Source organism: Sapajus apella, unplaced genomic scaffold, assembly GCF_009761245.1.
Source record: "Sapajus apella isolate SASKATOON/1434 unplaced genomic scaffold, GSC_monkey_1.0 scaffold22, whole genome shotgun sequence".
In the NCBI taxonomy this organism is placed as follows: Eukaryota; Metazoa; Chordata; class Mammalia; order Primates; family Cebidae; genus Sapajus; species Sapajus apella.
In genome coordinates this window covers 19,122,329-19,149,219 of record NW_022436962.1, presented here as the reverse complement: position 1 = coordinate 19,149,219, position 26,891 = coordinate 19,122,329, and the positions used below count along the sequence as shown (strand labels likewise).

The 26,891-nt window shown below is 34.7% G+C and overlaps 1 protein-coding gene across 3 annotated transcripts in view; it reads left to right on the top strand.

Annotated features, from left to right (window-relative positions):
• The window catches only part of USH2A (usherin), a 763,828-nt gene that overhangs the window by 105,676 nt on the left and 631,261 nt on the right, over positions 1–26,891 (top strand). For all 3 annotated transcript variants that reach the window (XM_032289234.1, XM_032289233.1, XM_032289235.1), the window contains 2 exons: positions 18,528–18,723; positions 21,449–21,579. In XM_032289234.1, the coding sequence (XP_032145125.1) occupies positions 18,528–18,723; positions 21,449–21,579 (327 nt within the window). The remainder of the gene's footprint in view (positions 1–18,527; positions 18,724–21,448; positions 21,580–26,891) is intronic.

Sequence of the window (26,891 nt, the reverse complement as noted above, 5' to 3'; positions counted from 1 at the left end):
CAGTTGAAGCTTGCATCCTTATGAGTTGTTTTTTTCCTTTAATAGCTACATTTACCTTTCAGGGCTCTGGCCAAGAGTGATGCAATGATCAGTGTCTCAGCCAAGCATTGGCACTTCATTGGCTACTTAGCTATTCTTTCATCATTTTGTGACATCATTACCTGCGAGGGTAGCCAAGCCTTCACAGAGCAATTTATTAGTAACCATGAACACTTCTTATTCTTTGGCTCTAACTTATGACCCTTTTATAACATTAATCATAGGTCTTATGAATTAACTACAATCAAACTATCAGTATAAATTTTTGTTAGCATTATAAATAGCACAGCTGGCTTGAAATGTTTTATATAATAAACCTTCCTACCACTCAATAATTTGAATGGTGCCAACATCACACTCAAAAATGCTTATTATATAAATGAATATTTCTGTTGTTTTTGAAAGTATGTTCCTTTAGAGCACCATGGTCCAAAAGTATGAATCATCGTGACTAATTTGTGTCATATTTATATTATACATCAGGCTTTACCACTGCTTATTTTTTCTCTGTTTGTTCACGGATTTTACTATAAATATATTTCATTTATATTTTAATTTTTGTAAAGCTAGTGAATTGATTCATTTTTATATAACTAGCATCCAGACAGTGCAAATTATAGGACCTACAGTTGATGCACGTTTAGTAAGTCAAGGTCAAGAATTTTATTTCCCCTCTGATGTGATGATATTATTAATCTTTGAAAAATACTTGTACAGTACTAGTTCTTTCTCTGAGATAGGTATATGCATAAATGCATTTAAAATACAAGATGAAAACATGAAAAGGTTATGAGTATGGAGATAAATTAAGACAGCCTTACAGAAGAAGCAAATGGAGATAATAAAAATATAAATATAGTCAAAGATATTTGAAGGGATAAGAGTAAAGAATTATCTAAAGTTGAGGAATGACGTGATTCTTCTACATGAATCCCATGTAGGCTAAGAAAAATCAGTACATACATAGGTATAATATAAATCCGATAATCACCAAAGACCAAGCAGCCAGAAAGCCAGAAATCTGATAATCACCAAAGACCAAGCAGCATCCTAAAAGCAGCCAGAGAGAAAAATACAAAGTGTACGAAATAAATTTAGAAGATACTGCTGATATATTTCTCAAAAGCCATAATGAAAGCCAGAAGACAACAGACTAGCGACTTTGAAATACAAAGAGAAAGCAACCAAGATACATGGACTTGTATTTGTAGCAGTACTATCAATAAGAAACAAGAAAGAAAGAACATATTTTTAGTTTAACAAATATATATCAATATTATTACCAGTAGACTCACAATAAAGAATTTTTAGAGAATACTTTTCATAAGAAAATACAATGTTTCCAGAAAATAGGTGTCATGTGAATGAAGAAATTGTGAGCAAGTAAACCAGCAAATATGTGGATAAATATAGAGGAACATTTACTGCCCTAAATAAAAATAATGTTGTATGTAAGACGGAGTATAAAAAGTAGCAGAATACCATTGAGCAGTCATTAAAAATAGCATTTAAGAGCCATGTGCAGTGGGTAATCCCAGCACTTTGGGAGGCTGAAGTGGGTGGATCAGCTGAGGTCAGGAGTTTGAGACCAGCCTGACCTCTACTAAATACAAAAACTTAGCCAGATGTGGTGGAATGCTCCTGTAGTCCTAGCTACTTGGAGGCTGAGGCAGGAGAATCACTTGAACCCAGGAGGCTGCGGTTTCAGTGAGCCAAGATTGCACCCTTGCACTCTAGGTTGGCAAGAAGAGCAAAACCCCATCTCAAAAAAAAAAAAAAATTGGCATTCAAGGTGAAGAGATGAACCCAACTTTGGTTCCCTCTAGCCATTCTGCTGTACCTTGGGGTAAGAAGAGCAGTTACTGATAAATACTTGTCAAATTGACAGCCAGTGAGCACAGGCTCATTAAAAACTGAAAATGAATCCTAGAATCATAGAATAGGGGTCCCCAGCCCCTGGGCCACTGACCAGTAGCAGTTTGTGGGCCATTAGAAACCAGACCACACAGCAGGAAATGAGCAGCTGGTGACTGGTCATTACTGCCTGAGCTCCACCTACTGTCAGATCAGCGGTGACATTAAATTCTCATAGGAGCACGAACCCCATTGTAAACTGCTCATGTGGGGAATCTAGTCTGGGTACTCCTTATGAGAATTCCTGATGCTCTGATGTGAATAGCTTCATCTTGCAGCCATTCCCCATGCCCTGACCTCACACCCCAGTTTGTGGAAAAATCCTCTTCCACAAAATCAGTTGTTGGTGCCGAAAACATTGGGAACCACTGCCATAGAACACTTCTCCTCCCCTCTCATCTTACCACCATACCACGAAAACCTTGTTTGCCAGAGTTCTCTTTACCCAGTATATCATGTCTGGATTTCAACAAAAAGTTGCAAAGCACACTAAAAGACAAAAACAACAACAACAATGAAAAACCCTGCAGTTTGAAGAAGTAGAGCAAGAATGAGAATGAGACTCAGACATGGAGGGGATACGGGAATTATCAGACCAGGAATTTAAAGCAACTGTGATGAATACACTAAAGGCTCTAATGGAAAAAGTAGACAACATGCAAAAATAGATGGTAATACAAACAGAAAGATGAAAATTCTGAAAAAGAAGCAAAAAGAAAAAGCTAGAGATCGGAAGTGCTTTCATAGAAATGAAGAATGCCTGTGGTTGGCTCATTAATAGTTGGGGACAGCTGAGAAAAGAATCTGAGTTTGAAGACATGTGAATAGAGACTACCAAAATAGAAAGGTAAAAAGAAAAATGACTAAAAAAGTAAGAATATCTAAGAACTGTGGGGCAGCTACCAAAAATGTAAATACATATAATAGGGAAGGAGAAGAAGAGAAAGAGAAAGGAACAGATGAAATATTTGAAACAATAATGACTAAGAATTTTTTCATATTCCAAATGCAGAAAATCAGAGAGAAAAATATCTTAAAAGGAGCCTGGCAGAAGGAATATCTAGCCTATGAGAAAGCAAGGATAAGAATTAAATTCTACTTCTCTTCAGCAAGCATGTAAGCAAGAAATGTGGTTATTTAGGTGTTGATAGAAAAAAAAATCCACCTATAATTCTGTATCTTGCAAAATTATCCTTTGAAAGTAAAGGAAAAATACTTTCTCAGACAGACAAAAGACCAGTAGACTTGCCTTGTAAGAATGTTAAAGGAAGTTCTTCAGAGAGAGAAAAAAAAAGTGATGCAGGTCAGAAAACTCAGATTTATGGAAAGAAAGAGCATTAGAGAAAGAATAAAATAACTTATTTTTCTTATTCTTAATTCATCTAGCAGACGCCAGTTTGTTCAAATTATAGGAACAATGTATTTCATTATTATACCACGTGTGTAAGTGAAATGAATGGCAGCAATAACACAAGACATCAGAGTGAGGAACTAGAAATACTTTATTATTAGGTACTCATGCCACCTTTTAATTGGTATGTTATTTAAAAGTCAACTTGGAGCTCATCATGACTACAAAGTGCTTGTTTGAGAGTCATACATACGTAGTATATCATTTATGTGAATTTTAAGAACATATAATAGAAGAAAGAAACTGAGAAAAGGATAGAGACAGGACTAATTTGCAGCTCCCACTCGGGCAGACAGAGCAGCATGTGGAGAGACACGTCATGAACTTTTGCTCCAAGAACTACTGCAGGAACATACCTGCAAGAGAATCCACAGATCCTTTGAAGGAAGCAGATTGCTGCTGCAGGCTCCAAGAGATAGCCGAAAAACTGTGAGTGCCCGAAGTGTGAAAGGGAGATCATCCATCTTTGAACACACACCCTTCCTGGGGAACCTGAAGGTCCATATCACAGGTGATGAATTTGGCCTTACCTGGAGCTGAGACAGACTTAGAGAGTTGAGCAAAATATAGGGGTAGAGGAAGGAGGTGGGGGAGCCGTGTGGAATCTCAGCCTCCAGGAAAGCCGTTTCTGACTTTGTCTCACAGGGTCCTTGGGGAGGACCACCAGTGGAATTGGGGAAAGACCACACGGAGAAGGAAACTTCTAGCTGAACTTTGTAACAATTTCGACTGAATACAAATTTTCCTAGCAGAATCTGGAGGAGAGGGTGAACCAGGAGGGCAGACACAGCACAGAAGTTGCAGCAGGCTGGGAAGTGTGAAACCTGAAAGCCCTGTTTGCTTTCCCAGTGAGGAGACCTGGAGCAGGAGCAGATCCTGAGCCCTGCTCACCCATTGCCTGGAAATAAACTCGGTGCTGTTGCAGGGGTATTGCATGAGTGAGATTGGCCTTTTGGTCTGCATGGGAGCTGAGTGAGGCCTTTTACTGCAGTTTTCCCCTGCTTTCCTGGTGACATGCATGACATAGCAGAGGCAGCCATAATCCTCCTGGAAACGTAACTCCATCTGCCTGAGAACCACACCCCCAACACCCAGAGTAGCTTGAGCAAGCCCTGCCCAAGGAGATTCTAAGCTCAGACACACCTAACCATGCCCCCACCTGATGGATTTTCTCTACCTGCCCTGGTAGCTAAAGACAAAGGACATAATCTCTTGGGAGTTCTGTGCCCCTGCCCACTGCCTGAGAACTTATCCAGGAGACCCTAGAGTAAGCTTGTATCCTTCTTACTTGCTGCAGCTGATGCTCTCTTGAAAGAGTCACATCCTGGCTGGAGGCCAGCGGACACAAAACTAGTGCAATAAACAAAAATACAACAAAAGACCCTCACAGAGACTACTTCACTCCCTTGGTATAACCACCAGAGCAGGTGTGTTATCTAGGGCTGAGAGACCTGAAAACTGATCACATCACAGGACTCTTTGCAGACATTCCCCAGTACAAGTCTGGAGCCTGGTAGCTCTGCTGGGTGGATAGATCAGAAGAAAAGTAACAATCACTGCATTTCAGCTCTCAGAAAGGCACATCCCTGAGCACCCATATCCAGGGAGCGCTCACTGAGAAGAAAGAATTTGAACAATACTCGAGCCTCAGATCTTCCCTCTGACATACTCTACCCAAATGAGAAGGAATCAGAAAAACAATTCTAGTAATATGACAAAATAAGGCTCTTTAGTACCCCCAAAAGATCATACTAGCTTACCAGCAATGCGTCTAAACCAAGAAGAAATCTCTGAATGCCAGAAAAAGAACATACAAGGTTGATTATTAAGCTACTGAAGGAGGCACCAAAGGTGAATATGAACTCAAATAAATTTCAAAAATGTTACAAGATATAAACAGAAAACTCTCCAGAGAAATAGATAAATAAGAAGAAATCATAATTTCTGGAAATCAAAGACACACTTAGAGAAATGCAAAATAAACTGGAAAGTCTCAGCTATAGAATTGAACAAATAGAATAAAGAACTTCAGAGCTCAAAGACGAGGCTTTCAAATTAACCCAAACAAAGAAAGGAAAAAAATATTAAATGAACAGGGCCTCCAAGAAGTTTGGGATTATGTTAAATGACCAAATCTAAGAATAGTTGATGTTCCCACGGAAGAAGAGAAATCTAAATGTTTGGAAAATGTATTTCAGGGAATAATCAAGGAAAACTTCCCCAACCTTGGTAGAGATCTATATATCCAAATACAAGAAGCTGAAAGAACATCTAAATTCTTCACAAAAAGGTAATTGCCTAAGCACATAGTCATCAGGTTATCTAAAGTCAATATGAAGGAAAGAATCTTTAGAACTGTGAGCCAAAAGCATCAGGTGACCTATGAAGGAAAACCAATCAGATTAACAGCAGATTTCTTAGCAGAAACCCTGCAAGCTAGAAGGGATTGATGTCCTTTCTTTATTCTCCTTAAACAGTTATTGGCCAAGAAATTTGTATCCAGTGAAAATAAGCTTCATAAGTGAAAGAAAAAGTCTTTTTCAGACAGACAAATGCTGAGAGAACTCACCGTCACCAAGCCAGCACTACAAGAACTGCTAAAAGCAGCTCTAAATCTTGAAATAAATCTTTGAGATACACCAGAATAGAACCACCTTAAAGCATAAATCTCACAGGACCTATAAAATAATAACACAATGAAAAAAACCCAAAGCATTCGGGCAACAAATAGCATAACGAATAGAATAGTATCTTACATCCTAATACTAACATTGAATGTAAATGGCCTAAATGCTCCACTTAAAAGATACAGAATGGCAGAAGATATAAGTCACCAACCAAGTATTTGCTGTTCTGAAGAGACTTACCTAACATATAAGAACTCACATAAACTTAAGGCAAAGAGGTGGAGAAAGAAATTACATGAAAAGGGACACCAAAAGCAAACAGGAATAGCTATTCTCATATCAGACAAAACAAACTTTAAAGCAACAGCAGTTTAAAAAGACAAAGAAGGATATTAAATAGTGATAAAAAGACTAGTCCAACAGGGAAACATCACAATTCTAAATATATATGAACCTAACTCCAGAGTGCCCAAATTTATATAGCAATTACTACTAGATCTAACAAATGATATAGACAACAACCCAATAATAGTGGGGGACTTCAGTACTCTACTGACAGCACTAGACATGTTATCAAGACAAAGTCAACAAAGAAACAGAGGACTATACCCTAGAACTAATGGACTTGACAGATATTTACAGAACATTCTACCCAATGATTACATAATATACATTCTGTTCATCAGCACATGAAACATTCTCCAAGATAAACCATGTGATAGGCCACAAAACGAGTCTCAAAAAGTGTAAGATAATTATATCAAGTATTCTCTCAGACCAGTGTGAAATAAAATTGGAAATCAAAAGGAACCCCAAAACCATGCAAATATATGGAAATTAACCTGCTTCCGAATGATTCTTGGGTCAACAATGAAATCAACATGGAAACTTAAAAAATTGTTGAACTGAATTATTTGAAATAGTAACACAACCTATCAAAACCTCCAGGCTGCAGCAAAGGTGGTGCCAAGAGGAAAGTTCATAGCATTAAATCTCTACATCGGAAAGTCTGAAAGACCGCAAATAGACAATTGAAAGGCACACCTCAAGGAGCTAGAGAAACAAAAACAAACCAAACTCACTATTCCTGACTTAGTCAGGAAAGGAAAAAAATGTATGCTGAGATTGCTAAGATATCTAATAATAATGAATCTTCTATCTGTGAAATAGTGAAGAAAAAAAAGAAATTAGTGCTAGATTTGCTGTCACACCACAAACTACAAAAGTTATGACCATAGTGCTAGATAAGTGCTTATTTAAAATGGAAAAAGCAATAAATTTGTGACTAAAAGACATGAACAGAAAATATGTACTACATAGAGCTGAAATATGTAGTACACAGTACACCTACTACCAAACCCAGTTGCATATAGAGATCTGGCATCTACTAGAGGTGTTAAAATATATTCCTTGTGGAAAAGAGGACTACTTACTATATTATTAAATTCAGATGTTATTAGTAAAGTGGAATATATATGGCAGTGTCTTCTTGCTAAGTTAAATGGTACATATGATAATACAATTCTGTTTTTAAGTTATTCATAAATTTATTTTTAATATTTCAGTATAATTTCTCAAATGTGATATTGATTAATATATTAGAAATATATCATCTATGTAAATACTCATGCTACTGCTAAAGACAGAGTGGAGGTGACTCTCTTCACATTGGAATAACCATTACTAAATTCATGATTACCGTGTACATTTATAGTTTTACTGTGAAGATTGATCACTTGCTAGCTTTAGTCACTCAACAAATATTTATAAATGCCTTCTATGTGTAGAGCATTACGCTAGAGTACAGCCATTATGTCTTGATTATAGATGCAAGTATTTGAAAATATTGAAGGACCTTCATTTTTGAAATTCAAAAAAGATTCCCTGACAGACACTAATTACTATAATAAATAGAGATGACTTCAGTAAAAACAAATGATTCAGGCTAACAATTAATAATTAGTAATAAAAATAGCATAGACATTTTAAATCTTAAAAATTTAAATGCAGCAATACTTAAGAAAGGGTTTTTTAAGTTACTAATGTAGTAGTCAAGTCTAATACTAGACAAAATTTCCAATATAAAATACCTTTATATTTAATCAAATACCTTTTATATCAGTTGACAAAGTTTGGAGGAATCTTAAATATTGAAAAACATCAATAATGTTAGTATGTGAATCCATATATGTGTGATGTATATTATTTTGGAGAGTTGCATGTAAACAACATATTAATGTAATAAATCCAGCTTTTCTTAGTTGAATTCATTTGTAAAATAATGCAGGTTATCTTGTACAAATGTGGTCTCTATTCCAGGCCATATTTCCTGGAATGTCAATAGGGTTAAATTATTATGGTTGCAATAAAATAGACTTGCTTTATCTCATCTATTATCTGCAATCTTGAACAAACTTTAAAATCCTCCTTCTATTCTCTTAAGGGAAGGTGGTGTGTCCCCAATTGTCTTTTTTGTTTAGTGCCCTGAACAATCTATAAATAAGAGGAAGAAGGAATAAAAGAAGGACAGGCAAGTCAAAGGAGAAATCAAATACCTAACAATATACAATATTGAAAATTAACAAATAAGAATCCAAGACCTCTCATGCAAATGGTTCCATCTCATTCAACCACTAGACATAATTAGACAGATCTATATTCACAGGCATACAGTTAGAAAATTCTGCTTAAAATTAAATAAGTTATCAGTGATATTTATATATAGACAATATGTAGACTGAATAATTATTTGAACAATCCTGCCTACAGTTTGTATTTTTCCAAACTGGTTTCATTTTACATTATTACAATTCATTTCATTGGACATTTTTCCAATCTTCCATTTCACTTTGCCCATAGAGTTAGACTAGGCATTACTTGAATTGTAATGTTTCTAAAAATAGCCACGTGTATTAATAGTTGAGATATTGGGAAAGCTTTGTATGATGTGTTTTTGATCCTTGTATTGTCACCTATGTTCGATCAGTATTGTCCAATAGTATTAGTAGTTATTTAATTTATGCTATTAATTTCAGTATCTAGAGAGCAAGTAAGTACATTGTATCTGTGAACACTTTAATTATGTAAGAATTTTTAGCCAAGGGAAAGACAACTACTGAGAAAGGAATATGTCATTGAAGGATAAACACATGTCATTTGTCTGCTCAATGGTCAAGGATAATATTCATTTTGGCTTTTCTAATAGAAATTACGTGATCCATAGGTAAAAATTCACAGGTAAAGTATTATTGCATTTGACTTTAAACCTTTAATGTTACTATTCAATTAAATGCTATTCACATTAAGGTACAGTTCTGTAATGTGTCGTAAAATGCAAAGAGTCTGTTAGGACATTCACTCATACATTCATCTAATAAATATCACCACCCGTGTGCAAAGCACTGAGCCATTTTCTGTCTAGATTCTCTCTGTGGTTGGGCACTTTATCTGTGTACCCCTCTGAAATCTATCACTGGTAATAAATTAACCAGTTTGTCTTAACATTACCTTTGCCATGGGAACATTAGAGCTACCTAGGGACACTTCTACTGGAAAAAAGATACCTGAGCATGATAAAGTTTTTATGTTTATAAAGATGATTTCTCTACCTAGTAGACAAATCATAGTGAAACTGGATCATTTGAATGACAATTGAATTGCTACAGCCAAAGGAAAGGGGAAGCCTTGAATAGAGCCTGAGGACAATTACTATTATTAGAGATTTAGGCTCTTAACATTTCCAGCGTTGGGGGCTAGTTTCTACTGAGGAGAAAGGGGAAATATACAGATTTTCAGAGTGTCTCCATTTCATTCAGGCCATCTGGGAACCGTTTAACAAATTGCCTCTTTTATTCAGTGAGCAGTAATATAACTACTAAAAAGTGATCACTTTATAATCTCTCACTTTGAAATAGATTGTCTTTCTCTCCTGCTCACATAGGCAATGCTGCATCCATATCTCTAAATTTTATAGCCTGGAGTGGAATACGTACATCTCTTGGTTTCTAGGACTCTACTGTCCAGGTTAGGCTCAGCAGAAAGTAAAGATGGACTGAGCCAAAGTGACTCCAGTCAACCCCTCCCTCCCTCAAATACTATTTTCTATCCCTGGAGCCAGTATAATCATGGAAATTAGAAGTGAGGTTTCTGAAGGCGAACATCCAATATATAAATTGAGTACCTACTATGTTCTAGAGCTCCTTCTAGGCACTTCTTCACCATATTGAAGACAAGTTGTTTTTGACGACTCATGGTGATCATTATGAACTTAACCTTTCAAAGGTCATTGACACTGGGAGCTCTCAGGACCTTGAAGGAAAATTTTCTCCCTAATCCCCAATGTTTTGCGAGGGTTTTATGTATCTTTGACTAAGAGGACATTTTTCTTCCTTCTTTTTTCAAAGATACATAATAGGCATTTAAGATTGTTGGGTAAGTGACTGAATAAATAAACTGTTCCTGTAGTTAAATTACTTAAACTCTTTATTTATACAAGTTTCTATTTCTCTGTAATGTGAAGGTGTTAAGAAATAAAATTGAGTGCATGGCTGGGTAAGGTGGCACACGCCTGTAATACCAGAACTTTGGTAGGCCAAAGTGGGCAGATCACTTGAGGTCAGGAGTTTGAGACCAGTCTGGGCACTATGGTGAAATCCCGTCTCTGCTAAAAAATACAAAAATTAGCTAGGCATGGTGGTATGTGCCTGTAGTCTCAGCTACTAGGGAGGCTGATGCACGAGAATCATTTGAATGTGGGAGGCGGAGGTTGCAGTGAACCAAGATAGTGCCTGGGCTCCAGCCTGGGCGACAGAGTGAGACTCTGTCCTCTGTCTCAAAAAAAAAAGACAACAAAAAACTGAGTCTATTGGGAGTGGAGTTGATAAAAATGCTTTGGAGACTATGGGTTGTCTTTGAAAGATTGTCTTTGCTGCTCTGTTATAGTAACAAAGGAAAACTATACTTCAGTTTAATGATCCAAAAGAAATAACTGTCGTTGTGTATTATTAGAATATAACATAATAAAATAAATTTCATCAGTGTCTTCTAGATTCAATGATTTTCATAACTGAACATGTCAAAGTATTTGGGTGCAACTAAGCAAAGTTGATAAGCAGCCTTTAAGAAACTATCAGAATGAAAGCAGTTAAATAAATCAGTGATAAAAGTCCTTGACCCTGATATAGCCATTGTCTAATCTCATAATTTGAGCATTCAAGGAGGTATCGAGGGAATCCAGTTGTTATAGAAGAACCCAAAACATAATTGAAAGTGACAGATGATCAACCGGAGATTGGGAAATCATGAAATAGAAAACCATTTGCTTCAGGAGCTGCATAAAATATAAGATACGGTTCTTGATTTTCAATCAATCTTGAAAATCACTGGTAGAAAAGATAGATGAAAATTATGAGAATTCAAAAATTTACTTATGCATTTACCAATTATTATTTCTTCCATTTTGTCATGGTTCTCCTTGTATTATCTGAAAGGAGTTGTTAAGGAACAATTACAGGACCAAGAATTTAATACTTCATGAAACTTTTTAATCACAGAGTAGACTAAAAAGTGTTCCTTCTATTTGTCTTTGTAGCCCACCCAAAATGATAATAGAAACAGCATCATCTTTAGGATCAAAGACCCAAATAGGTGTTGGTGTGTCATTTAGTTGTATATGTTTTTAATGAAAATTTAAAACAAATTTAGGCATCATCTCTCAAAATCTTTGTTGCTGTATGTTAACCCTATTGTTGTGAAAAAATGTGTATCTTTTACAAATCATACTCTGTTTACTGGTGGCTTAAAAACTTTTTAGCCTGCATAGTACTTGGAAAGAGAATCATTTTTTTCCTGTGGTTGTTTGCTCATCTGTGTGTAATTTAAAACTGGAACATATTAATTTTCTTAGCTGTTCTTAGTGAAATGTTCATGAAAGGATATATAATTATCTTGTAACCATCCATGCAGTTACATTTTATTTGCACTCAATTTTTAATACATTAGTAATAAATGTACACTGGAAAAAAGAGTTGCAATCTTTATCTGTAAACCTACCACCCATAGATAACCCAGCTAATACACTTAATTTATATACTTTCAGACCTTATATTATTGTTATTATAAATAAACACATCTCACCTGTATCTTTTTAGAGTTGTATATTTATGTCAATAGATAAATCCATCTTTATCTAGAATAGAGGATTATACTCTATATGTTATTTTTAACTTGATTTTAAATTCAAACTGTATTATGAATATTCTTCCATATTTATAGATGTTAGCCCTTTTTTTTTAAGAATTAGGACATCTTAAATCACTCTCTACTTTTGGGCATTTAACTTGTTTTCTTCACTATTATCAATACCCCATTATTTAAAAAAAAAAAAATCTTTATCAAGTTGCTTTAAAAATGTATTTTCCTAAATTCTCAGGGGAATTTCTCAGTCCCATGGAATGTATACATATGTTGCTCCTCTTAAAAGGAATGGATAAATTCCTCTCCCACAAGCAGTGTTCTGCAGTGGTCCTTTCTACAAATTTTTGTCAGGCTGGTATTATCATAATCTTAAAAATATTAATTTGATAAAAAATAACAGCTATGCTTGTTTTCTTTAGGAAAACAGAACACGTTACCCATATTTCTGTAGGGTTTTCATTCTCCACAAAAGAAAGGCCAGTAGTTTTCAATAACAAGTAGTTCAGTAGGACCAAAACCACTCCATTGGGTCAGTGGTAAAATTTGTCTTTGGCGTTAAACATTAAGGCAGCCGTGAATAAAGACATGAATATCTTTGGAGCATTCATACAGCATTTAGTCCAGTCTTATTTACAATTAGACTTTTTGATAATGGCTTTGGGCTGACAATAAGTATAAAATCTGAAATTAGGCTTTTTAAATATTATAATCCAAAAGCAAAAATGTCTTCCTAGAAATAGCAAAGGATTGCTTTTGCTGGGTTTGCTCCACTAACTCATGTAGGCAATATCCCAAACTTAAACAGCCAGCAGTTGTTTTGCAAAAGACAAACTGCATCTGAAATCAGTGTGACAGGACCACAGTTTCCATCTCATCACTTCCACCAACTTATGTTTAAGAAAGCACAACTTGAATGATAAAAACCACCATACAATAAACAAATTCTTCAATGAGAATGTTTTGAAGTCAAGAGAAAAACAGGCTCAGGGCATTGTGTTATAGCAAAATTTTGCCTTTGGCAAAAGTTTTACAATGGAATAGGGTTTTTTAAATATTGGAAATGAGGTTAAGTGCATGGCTAATTGAACTGGGGAAGACAGCTTAATGAGCTAATTTCTCTCCTTCAAATCCAAGAAGTCAGAAAGTGAATTTTCATCTATTCTTCCATTTATCCAATTAGAACATATTTTCCCCACACATAGGGCTACTAGAAGAAGTAATAGTTATATCTGATGCCTCCTGGGAAGTATTGTTGATAGATAGGAACTCCTCTATAGTGATAACTACAGATGATCAAATTAACCAGAAATAAATTTTGGTTATACATTGCTTCTTGCCATTCTGTAGGCTACCTCCTCCAAAGCAGATCATAGACCAATGCATTTATGACCACAGAATCGCCTCTTAATGGTTTTAGACTGTATATAGCATAGTGATAGTCATATACTGCCGGTGTTAGTCAAACTTGAGATCAACAACTCTGTTGGATTTTTACCCCTCTCTTCCTTGTTTTTCTCCTCCTCCATCTTCTGAATTTCAGGTTTGAGCATGTAGTATTTTCCAAGCTTTGTTTTGAGCATTATTTGTATATTACCACTTATCCTAAGATTATTTTGAGTCAAATACAGGTAAGACATTCCATTAACTTATCTTCATTTTGGAGATGAAGAAACAGATTCATAGACGTAAAGAGGACTCTAGGACTAACTGTCCATTGTCATTGCTCATGTTACTTAACCTCTTTAATCCTCCGTTGTGAATCCAATAACAATCAAAGTCATAGGCAAGTTTGCTGAGGGCCAACTGTGTGACAACTGCTTTGATAATTGATTGGTCTTTACAGCAACCTTATGAGAGAAGTGTTATTACTCCCATGTTACAAGTGAGAAAAATAAGGATTAGAGAGGTACAGACAGTTGCACTAGAACACAGGGCTAGCAAGTCAAGAAACAGAAATTAGATGTGGGATACTGTTTCACTCAGGCCTAGAGGATTTAAAAACAACCCATTTAAAATGCTTAATATAGTGGCCAGAGTATACGCTCATGAGAGTATATTCATAAAATGAGAGTATGCATTTGATGTTACTTTTCACGGTGGCCTTTTTGCAGTTAGTAAACAGCAGCACCAATAATTGAGCTAGGCTGTTTGACTCTCAGCCTATAAATCTCTAACTTTTGATTTTATGAAATAAATTTGATTTGCATATGGGTATTGCTGGTGAGGGAAACATAAAGAGGTCGATTTCCCCACTTTAAATTTTTTTGGCTAAAGACCCATAGTTGACAATATTTTAATGGTTGCTACATACTCTTTTATGAGGTGAATTTCATTTTATATTTGTAAGGGGTTTTTATTGCAAATCATCTCATAACAGTCAATTCTGAAGACTTTACATAAATGTCACCTTGTTTGTGAGCTGTTTTCATTGTGAACAGTTCCTCTCTAAATTCCCTCAAGAACAGCTTTCTCTGGACATCAATATCATTGTCAATTGTGAATTGTCAGTTAACAGCTTAGCAATTGTCTATCATTGCTCCTAATGCATGGATGACACAGAGAATATAAAGTCAGTAACTTGGGTTTTCTGGAAGATACCCATACGCAAGCCAATAATTTAAGGGGAGTGTCAGGAGCAAGACTGAGGTATTAATATAGGACTCTGAGAGATGAGAAAAGGGAAAACTATCTTAACCTAAATGGTTAGAAATGACTGTGGGAAAAAAGAAACTTCATCACTCCAAAAAGAATATTACAGTGATAATTTAATTGACCATTGGGTTTAACTTGACCATTGTAAAATGACCAAAGGGGTGATTTTTTTTTTTTTAGCCAATGTTTAAAATGTAGTGCTACCTGATATAAACATTGTGGCCTAATATTTACATTCTTATTATTTTTTCTCCTTTTTGTCTTTTTCTACCGAGCGAAACTGAAAAAACGCACTTTGTTTTTATACTAAAATTTTTGAATACCATTAAACAGCAACACACTGGGCAACTAAATTCTGATTTTATATCTTCTCCCTTTAAGATTGTTAAAGGAAGGAATTGAACTAGTGGGGAAAAGTAAATACTGGCAAAAACATGCTTTCGACTAGAGTGTGTTCCAGTAATGATTATGAAATATGTCAAACTGTTCTAAAATACTCAATATTTATCACAATTTATTCTATATTAAAATAGAACAATGGAATAACTTTTGTTATCTCAATGTGAAGATAGTTTTTAACAATGTTAATATAAAACAAAGAGGAAAGGACCATGATTATGGATAGACAGGGAGACATTACTTTACATGGTTTGACTTCCCTGATTCGTAATTCAACACATAACTCTGGCATACGCTGGGCACTTAGGGAAGTCACATTAAGTATTTCACAGCAAATGGAGTGTGAGAAAAATGATTTTCAGAAATCTTGGTATTTACTTATTTTAACTCTTATCTTGAATTGATTGTTCTTTACATGAAATATAATTTGACAAAATGTAATAGGTTTTAGTGTATGTGCAAAATGAGAATTTTCTGATCATTCAGATATTAAAATTAACTTTATAAATACAAATACATATAATTACCTATTACAATTCTAAGGTTTATTTTAATAAAAGCCTTTATAAAAACCTGGAGAAATCTCATTTATATTACAAATGTAAAACTCCTACATTTCTTTTACTTGACATTATTTACTATTAATGATGTTGGGTTTATTCAAAAATGCAGGCACTGACTCCAATTAGCCTGCTAAGCTGTTATATAATTTATCAATGCAATAGGTCAAACAATTAAATCAGAATATTTAATAAAATTGAAAATGTATTTTTTTATTTTTTAACATAAGTCCATATTGGTTGTTTTGAAGAAGCAATTTCTTCTTTAAAATGATAAAAATTGTCTATATAAAATCAATAGCCAATACTGTAAAAGCTGTAACATTACAGACATTTTCATTAAAATGAGAAAAAAGATAATTATACCTATCACTACTACTATACTATATCAATTAACTATTATGCTGAAAATTCTGGCCAGTAAAGTTGGGGAAGAAAATAAATATAAATGTATATTTAAAATTATGAACTAAATATTCACTGTTTTACAGGAAAAGGAAAATTCTAATATCTGATAAAATATTGAAAATCAATTTAAAAATAATATGTTAAAGAAAAATGAACAGTTTTCTCATAAAGTACTATATCTAAAGAAGAACTAGGTGAAGTTTTATTGGCTTTACTAGTAACCAAAGACATACATACTAAAGCAGTAATTGACATATTTTCTAAAATCAAAATAATGAAGATATAACAAGAGTTCTAATATTGGCAAAACACAAGAAAATGGACATTTTCAGATATTGCTGGTGTGACTATGAGTTTAATTTTTCTAGAAGGAATTTGATCATATTTAACAAAATATTTAAAACTTCTACATTCTTTGATAATGTAATTTCATCTCATAATTTTCTTAAGGTAATACTTAGCTGTATCCACCTTCATTCCCAAAATAAAACTGAAAAAAAACTAAACGTGTAATAATTGCAGAATGACTGAATGTTATTTTATGAAAAATATAGGAAATAATGCAGAAAAATAATGTTTAATAATACAAAACTAGTAACGCAAAATACATGATGTTTAATAACAATACACATGTATATTCATTTTGGAAAGAAAATATATATATATGCAAATTTGAAAGAAATTGTCTCATGTTGACATTTTGACTTATCATTTGCTAGCCAAATTATCAATGCTTTTAAGTTTCCTTTTAAGTTTCCCTGCCTTTATTTTATAAATAATACTTTTTGTTATGCCTATAGTTGTACTAAACTCAGTTCAGGTGAATTGTTATTTAAATCTACAGAAAAAATTTTGCTTTGACCACAAATTCTATTAGGAGGTTAAAATAATTATAAAACATATATCCAGGTTTTGTTGATTTGTTTCAGTACATAATAGACCTATTATGTAATTTGAGTAAATTTTTTCTTACAGTTATATAGGCAGTCATCTCCTTATGCAATTCTGATAGGCATGAATATCAGTTACCATAGTTTAGTTAAATGCTGCCAGTCCTCCAACAACATAGTTCAAGTGTCAGGTAACATGGAATATTACTGTGACTAATTACATAAACATTGCTGCTGGCTCTGCAGTCCACAAATTACCACATAAAATAACAGATGCACATTGTGGTCAGTGACCAATCATGTTTCCTTTTTCAAAATATGTTGGTGATTGCACACTACACATTTATTATTCAGTTTATTCATAGACAGAGAAGCATGTGGTTGTATTGCCCCCTTATGAGTGATAAACCCAAGTGACACTTTACAAACACAGATATTCAAAAAAGAAGAGGAATTAGGTAGCAAAGATGAAAGCACTGCAAAGAAAGAAAATACTTGAAGAAAAATTCCAATTGAACCTAAGTGGAGTCATAGAAGAAATAGTCACTACTGCTGTTTGAGAGATTCTGGATATGCAGCCGGAGCTACTTAGTGAAGGTGAACTTAACAAAAATGAGGAAAGGGCTTGCCACGAATAGGGTGAAGATGTCCTTGAGGAAGTGACACCGCAAACACTTCACATTAGAGAAATTCTCACAGGTACTTTACAACACTAAAAGTACGAAAGTCAAAATGTTGGAAGCTGATTCAAACTTAGAAAGGAGCATGGCAATTCACCAAGGCATAGAAAAGATGCGGTGTTCAGCCTGGTAAGTTATAGGTGAGATGAGGGCACGCGCTGTTCAAAGTACTTTTAGTGAGTATTTTACAAAGGAGTAAAACAACTTCTCCAAGTTTGTAATGTTTTAGATTACAGAGTACTAAATACGTGTTTGTTTTTACTGGTTCATTTCTTTACATTTATAATCGGCAGTGGGGAGTTTTTGACGTTTTTGAAGTTTTAAAAGTCTTAGAACTATCATCACCTTTCCTGTTTATTATTCAGATCACTTTGCATGTTTGGAACACAGAGGATACATGATTGGGAGGATAGATATCTTATTTTCCAAGATGTGATTATTACACATTGTATGGCTTTATCAAAACATTCCACGTAGCCCATAAATACATAAACCCACTATGTACCCACAAAAATTAAGGAAAAAAAAGATCATTTTGCATGGCTCAAGCTTGCATGGTCACTTTTACAATTCCACCCTACCGTGCCCATAAATATGCTATTTCTGACTTACAAAATATTTTTCAAATATAATCATTGCTGACTTTAAACTCACTCATATGTGCTTTACATCTCGTGACAGTTCCTAGCATATCAATAATATGAAAGAAAATCACAGCTTTATCTTCATTGTTCTGATACTTTTTGTTCTAGTGTGATCACTGCTTGCCTCTTTATAATGACAAGCCCTTCCGCCAAGGTGATCAAGTTCACGCTTTCAATTGTAAACCTTGTCAATGCAACAGACATTCCAAAAGCTGCCATTACAACGTCTCTGTGGACCCATTTCCTTTTGAGCACTTTAGAGGGGGAGGAGGAGTTTGTGATGATTGTGAGCATAATACTACAGGTAAGTAGCAAATAAATTGCTGACTTGGTCTTGGAGATCTGTGTGCTTCTATTTACAATGCAAATTATTTTGAATTATGTTATTGCTATCTTATTTAAGAATGTGTTTTCATACTGTTAAGTTTGAAAACCAAAGCTGATTCACCAAATCTTCCTATTTCCAAGTCACTAGATAGTTTTCACAAGTGACACTCTAGTCTTAAACTGTATCTTTTCAGAAAAAAAAAATTTTTTAAGGATTTACACCATTTGACTAAACCACAGACGTATTTAGAATAACTCAGGAATGCTAAGTTTGAACATATATCCTTAAGATAAGTTTCCCTGTGTCCCCTTTATTGTCCTTTATGTCTGGATTCTCGTGGAGATTATATTCATTCAGATTTGGCATGGACACTGGTAATCTGATAATACTCTTTTTAGAATTGCTAATTAAATGAAGATGATGATAATCAAAGTCCTGTTCTAAAACTACAAGCATTCGACTAGTCATTGAAAATTATCATCCTTTTGAAGGGCAAGTTTATTAAAAATAGAAATGGCCAACACCTGAATAGCACATATCTGATGGGTTTCAAAGTGATACTCCTAAGCATGCATTTATTAAATGATTATCAATAACTTTAATATCACAAGATCTTGGGTAGGTGCTGGGACATGAAGATGCATAAGACAATGATTTTTTCTGTCTTTGGGTTATTGTATAGTGGGAAAGACATACCATTGAAAGGAACAATTACAAAGTTGTCTGATGATTGCTAAGACAGGGCAAGTACAGTAGGAATTCACCAGTTGAAGGTGTGAGAGGGAGGAGCATTAGGTTGGTGAACTAAGGCTTACAATTAGGAAAACATTTTGTGCAGTGGCCTAGGAGAGAGAGGAACATGCCACCTTTGAAAAAATGAAAGATGGGCAAATGGCTGGTGGCAAGAAGAGAAATTAGGAAGGAAGACAAGGCAAGATCATAGAGGGCTCTGGAGCCCTGATAAAGCATTTGGCTTCTATTTAAGGTCAATAAGATGACACTTAAGGGTTTTATCAGGAAAGAGACATGATCAGTTACTTGTTTTTAAAAGATACATTTCTTTATAAAGTGAAAAATTGATTGGAGAGGGTTAGAGTGGTTTGGGAAAACCAGTTAGTGGGGTGCTGCAATAGTCCAGGTGAGAAATAATGTCAGAATACGTTTCAGATGGTGTGGATAGAGGGAAATGGATCAAAGTGACATTTAGGATCAAAAAAGTGAGTGTTTTGTGAGCAGCGTATAGGCAAGGGAAGGAAGGAGAGCCAAGACTGATACCTGACATTACATTCCAGCTTGAGCAGTAAGCTCAACGTTGGTGACAGCCATTGAGATAGAAAATACAGGAGGGTTGAGATGAGGCAGAAGATGGCAAGTTCTGTGGTGGATATGTTCACTCTGTGTTTCGGGGGACATAGGGGAAACTCCTGGGGCCAGTTAGAAACAAGTTGTGAAGCTCTTTTCTTCAAGGGCATCCTCTCGTGATACTTCAGAAAAGATCAGAATCATTTAAACATGTTAGTGACAACTGTGCTTATCACGGTTTAAAAATGTGTATTTATTCCTGGTATTATTTAGTTAAGATTCCCCTTACCTTCTGGACTGTAAGAGAGCTTTGTGAAAGAAATGCAATGGGTATTGTGTATTTAGTTCATTACTATATTACACAGCACTTAGCACAGTATTTGATACATGGTCATTACCCAATAAATACTTACTCATTGATATATAAAAGAGAGATTTCTCTAGATCGAAGATACAGATTTGGGAGTCAATAGCATATGTAAGTGGAAACAGTCTAGAAATGTTATAAATCAATCTCATTTTTAAGTAGCCCAATAGCCAATGTCTATCAGAATATGAATTTTCACTTGATTATATCTATAGTCTTCTAATATTGGACCAATTTCAACAATTTTTGAGCAAACTACATCATGTTTAAAGGGGGAATTGATATACTTGAGTTTTATTTCAGCTTATTTCAATTATCTTATATACTACTCTTGTTCACTTTAGAAACACCTATAGGTTTTTTGTTACATAATATAGCAAGAGAAATTTTCCACTTATAAATTATAAACTATAGGAATTACCTGATATATCTGTCAGGCTATTTTAGTATTTAAAGTGAAAAGTACTTGGTATATCTAAATACAATGAATTTCTATTTGATCTTTGAAATGAAAACTAATGGCCACTAACAGAATCATTTGTTTTTAATTGTGTTAACTACAGAATAATAAATTATATTAAGAGAAGTCTCCCATTTTACATGATTTAGTTCTAGAAAAATACTTCCAATACTACATACTTACAGGCTTCTAATTATATGAGTATCATCTACCACACTGTAGAAATTTCTCATACTGTATTGAATTTAGACGAAGTGCGTGATCCTAGATGTAAAGTTTTAAGTTTAAGAATAAACTATTTTCAAACGTATGGGCCCCTACGAAGCACCGCTTTTAGAAGTGTGGTATTATATAACAGATGGGAGTTTAATGAAGTAAAGCACAGTTTGTAACAGGTTCATTGTTTCATATGCTCTGGATCACTAAATTGGCAGGTAGAGATGAAAGGTGCATTAAAATGGACGTCCCGAAAATTATAGAATTCTCTCAGAGGAATACAGTCTTTAATTTTGAATTATGCAGCTGATTTTAATGAATTAGAAGTCATAATGCATAACCTTTCCCTGATGCAGGAAGGAACTGTGAGCTGTGCAAGGATTTGTTTTTCCGACAAGTTGGTGCAGATCCTTCAGCCATAGATGTTTGCAAATCCTGTGACTGTGATAAAGTTGGCACTAGAAATGGTAGCATTCTTTGCGATCAGGTGAGTTTTTCTGGGTATTGAAGGTAAAGGATCACTCTCTCTGCCAGAAACATATTTGGGTGTTATTTTTCTAGTAGAATTGAAGACTACATTTACCCGGAAATCCTCAATGTGTATTTGCATTTCAAAGAGATGGTTGTTCCTGTGCAACTTTTAGTATGGACATGAAATATAGCACTAGTTCAGTGGACCTTTGCATATAAAAAGGCTTATTTTAGCTTTAATTTTACAAATGTCAAAAAATTGGAGAGTAGAGGTTCCAAGTAAATTGGGGTATATGTCTTGGAATTAATCTTGAATTAATATTAAAAAATAATATAAACAAACAAGAACAGTTTCTCCAAAGATTCCGTAGAAGATAGTGTAGCAAAAGTCACTTACACTTAGAGCCAAATGGAAATTATGATAGCCTCACTTCTAAATTTCTTAGTCTAACTTTCCCTGTTAAAAGTACAATGGATTTTAAAAATAATTTTAAAACATTTTTATTACCTACATCACAAATATGGATGTCTAGCCTACATGCACAAAGATTCTAACTATCCTTGGTTCATGTATTCCACCATAAGTAGAAAAAGAAGTTTCTTATTTAAACTGAAGTTTTTAGTTGTTCTGATTATACTGGTAAGTGAAAATTGGTAAAGGAAAAATTTACTTGGAAGAATCAATTCAATGAATGTATTTTTAACAATTATATTCTGCTGTAAATAATTAAGGCTAGGAGCATAAACCACAATTTGGTTATAGAACATTTGTTATAAAGTTATATTGTGAACATAATACATACAATACAAGATCTTTGTCATATAATTTTGAGAATGCATTAAAAATTGCTTTCTCAAATAAAAGACAAATGTAAACCAAGGCAAAAATATGGATTCAAAGACCTTTAGAGTAACTGTCATGTGTTAATAAGGGAGCATTAAATCTTTCATTTGAAAGCTAAAGAGTAGAAAAAAATTAATAAAGACAATTTCTACTATTTTTATACTATAATATTAAGGGACTGTTTTCTCAGTCATGCTGAAGTTTTACATATATGAATTAGTAAACTCTGACTATATCTTTATATTATGTCTTATTTTTACAAATCTACCATGAATTTTCAGCATGGCTATCTTTTGCTTATCATTCAAATATTGATATATCTTTTGCAATATCTTTGCTGACTACCCATTTACAAAACATTGTCAAATCTTTTATATCATCCCATGTTATTCTCATCACAGGCTTTGTAAAATTCATTTATTTGTTTACTTTTTTTCTTCTCTGTCCAACATAAACAGAACAGTTTTGATCATATAAAAAAGCCCCAGTAAGAATTTGTTGTATTAATATTGAATGAATACAGAGAGGTTATCTGAGCACTGATCTTATAGTTAGATTGTCATTTAGAATGGTCATTACAATAATCTGGGCATTGTATAAATTTTCACTTGCAGAACAGTTTTTCTCCCTGAAAGTCTAAGGTCAAGAGCTTTGTTATATAGTATAGGAAGATTGTAAACTACAGTTTTACCTCCCAGAATCTCAGTTACACGTCATAACCTGTATGAGCTATCGTGCATCAGATTTGTCTCTCTTTCATCATTCCGATCTAAAAGAAATTGAAATCTGATTTTTATGAACTCAAATTTCTATTTCAAGTCCATTATATAGGGGTGCTAGACAACTTTGGGTGGTTCTTTGATTGAAAATAATTAACAACTGACTATCCAAGAAAAAAAAAAACCCACCATAATTAATTTCAATCTTCTAATGAGTTGTCACTGAACATGGAATTCAGAAGAGATGTACTTAATCTGGTCTTATGACGCAGTGCAGAGTACTACAATAAAATACTGGCTCTAGATTTCTTTCTTAACATCTGACAAAGTGGATTTAATTATTGGATGGAATTATGAAAGATTGTACCATTTATAAGCAGGATATCAGCTGTAGATAGGTATTTTTTTAAGATGTTATTTTATAAGTTGGGGAAGTTTTTCTCTATTCCTAGTTTTTCTCAGAGTGGTTTTTATGAATGGTGTTAAATTTTGTCAGCTACTATTTCTGCATCAATTATGATCACATGATCTTTTTGCTTTAATTTGTTAGTAAAGTGGAATACATTGGTTGATTTTCAAATGTTGAACCAGCATTGTATCCCTGGAATAAAACTACATTGGTCTTTGTGTATAATTCTCCTCATAAATTCTATTTGCTAAAATTTTGCTAAGAACTTTAGATCTATATTCACAAGACATATTGCTCTATGGCTTAGTTTTTATATATTGTGTTTGTTTGGTTTTGATATCAGGATATTACTCCCATGAAATGAATTATAAAATCTTCATTTCTGTTCTTTTTGTATAAGAAATGCAGAACTGGTGTTAATTACTGTTTAAAATTTTAGAATACTCCATGTATTAGTCCATTTCATACTGCTATGAAGAACTGCCCAAGACAGAGTAAGTTGTAAAGTAAAAAATGTTTACTTATATTTATTTATTTAGAGACAGAATCATGCTCTGTCACCCAGGATGGAGTGCAGTGGCATGATCTCAGCTCACTGGAACCTCCACCTCCAGGGTTCAAGATATTCTCCTCCCTCAGCCTTCTGAGTATCCTCACCACTATGCCTGGCCTTTTTCTTTTTGCATTTTTTTTTAAATTTATTTTCTGTTTTTATAGTAGAGATGGAGTTTCACCATGTTGACCAGACTGGTCTCAAATTCCCACCCACCTCAGCCTCCCAAAGTGCTGGGATTACAGGCATGTGCCACTGTGCCTGGCCAGAAGAAGAGATTTGATGGACTCATAATTCCACATGGTTAAGGAGGTTTCACAGTCATGGCAGAAGGCAAAGGAGGAGCAAAAGCACATCTTACATGGCAGGAGGCAAGAGAGAAGTGCTGAGTGAGGAATGGGAAAATCCCCTTACAAAAGCATTAGATGTAATGAGAACTAACTCACTGTCAGGAGAACAGGATAGGGGAAACTGCCTCCATGATTTAATTATCCCTACCAGGTCCCTCCCAAGACACTTGGGGATTATGGGAACTATAATTCAAGATAAGGTTTGAGTTAGGACACAGCCAAACTCACCCCTAACCCCTCCTAAATCTCGTGTCTTCACCATTCAAAACAAAATCATGCCCTCACCATTCAAAACAAAAACAGTCCCCCAAAGTGTTAAGTCATTCTAGCATTAACTCAAAAGTTCATGTCCAAAGTCTCATCTGAGACAGGGCAAGTCCCTTCTGCCTATGAGCCTGTATAATCAAAAGCAAGTTAGTTACTTCCTAGATACAATGCGGGTAAGGCATTGGGTAAATACACTCATTCCAAATGGGAGAAATTGGCCAAAACAAAGGGCCTACAGGCCCCGTCCATGTCTGAAATCCAGTGGGGCAGTCATTAAACCTCAAAGTTACCAAATGATCTCCTGTGACTCCATGTATCACATCCAGGGTACATTGATGCAAGAGGTGGCTCCCACAACCTTGGGCAGCTCTGCCTCTGTGTGGCTTTGCTGGGTACAGCCCCACTCCTGGCTGCCTCTACAGGCTGGCGTTGAGTGTCTGTGGGTTTTCTAGGTGCATGGTGCAAGGTGGTGGTGGATCTACCATTCCGAGGGCTAGAGGATGATGGCTCCCTTCTCATAGCTCCACTAGGCAGTGTCCCAGTGGGGACTCTGTGTGGGGGCTCCAATCCCACATTTCCCTTCCACACTGCCTTAGCAGAGGTACTCCATGAGGGATCTGACCCTGCAGCACATCCTCTGCCTGGACATCCAGGCATTTTCACAGATCCTCTGAAATCTGGGCAGAGGTTTCAAAGCCTCAATTCTTGTCTTCTGTGCCCCTGCAGGCCCAACAACATGTGGAATCTGCTAAGGCTTGAGGCTGCCATTCTCTGAGGCAGTGATCTGAGCTGTATGTTGGCCCCTTCTAGGTTTTTGGGTATCTTTACAGCAGCACCCCACTACCAGTATACTGTATTAGTCCATTCTCACTCTGCTATAACAACAAACCTGAAACTGGGTAATTTATAAAGGAAAAGGTTTAAATGACTTACAGTTTAACTATTTAATTGACTTACAGAGGTTTAATTGACTTACAGTTCCATAGGGCTATGGAGGCCTCAGTAAGCTTACAATCATGGCAGAAGAAACAAACATGTCCTTCTTTATATGGTGACAGCAAGGAGAAGTGCCAAGTGAGGATGGGGGGAAATTCCTTATAAAATCATGAGATCTTATGAGAACTCACTATCAGGAGAACAGTATGGGAGAAACTGCCCCCATGATTCAGTCATCTCCACCTGGTTCCTCCTACAACACATGGGGATTATGGGAATCTCTCAGGATGAGATTTGGGCGGGGACACAGCAAACCTCTATCACTCCAGTGGAGCTGTCTCAGATTTCCTTGAAACATAAATAATTTATTATTAATTCAAAAGAAAATACTAAATAATTCAAAATAAAATATGTGTATATATTATATATATATATATATATATATATATATAGAGAGAGAGAGAGAGAGAGAGAGAGAGAGCTGTAAGAAAATGAGTCATATTAACATCATTAGGAATTTAATGTTACTAGAAGGCAATTCAGAATTACCTTAAAAATTAGATAAAGAAGACATCTTGAAGAAAAACTTGATACTCAGCTCTACCCAAGTTATGACTCCAACATGATGTTAAGATTCTTTTTGTACTGATAGATGGTCAAAACATTACCATTCATAACCCCATATTAAAATATTTAATATGCAAAGTGAACAAGGAATGTAAGACTGGAGACAACATTAAACAAAAGAAATTATAGGTAATTGTGATCCAAAGAAGTAAATATAAGTCAAAATATATTTTCAAAGTATCCATTGGTCTTTATGGTCTTCAAGCATACTTTCCTCACATGTGTGTTTAATAATTCAATTTTATTTAAGATCAAATCATAATTTTTTGTTTTGTACTGAATAATTTTTGTGTGGACATAATATAGTCAGTTTATATTAAGAATAAAGTTCAGTTCATAGGCAAAGAATATATGACATAATGGCTGTGAAACGAAAGATAAATACTATAAAATTGATTCTCTATAGATGGGTGGGTAGATATAAATTTAGACATCATGAATAATAAAGAGAAATAGAAAAAAGTAAAAATGCATTAATTTGTCTAACTTTCAACTAGAAAGTTATTAGATATTATGTATGTTATTTAGAGATATACAAATAACAAGTAGAGAGCCAAAAATGTGTCCAAATATTTCAATGAGAAACTGAATGCTTTTTTTCTAAGATAAAAAGCAAGATAACA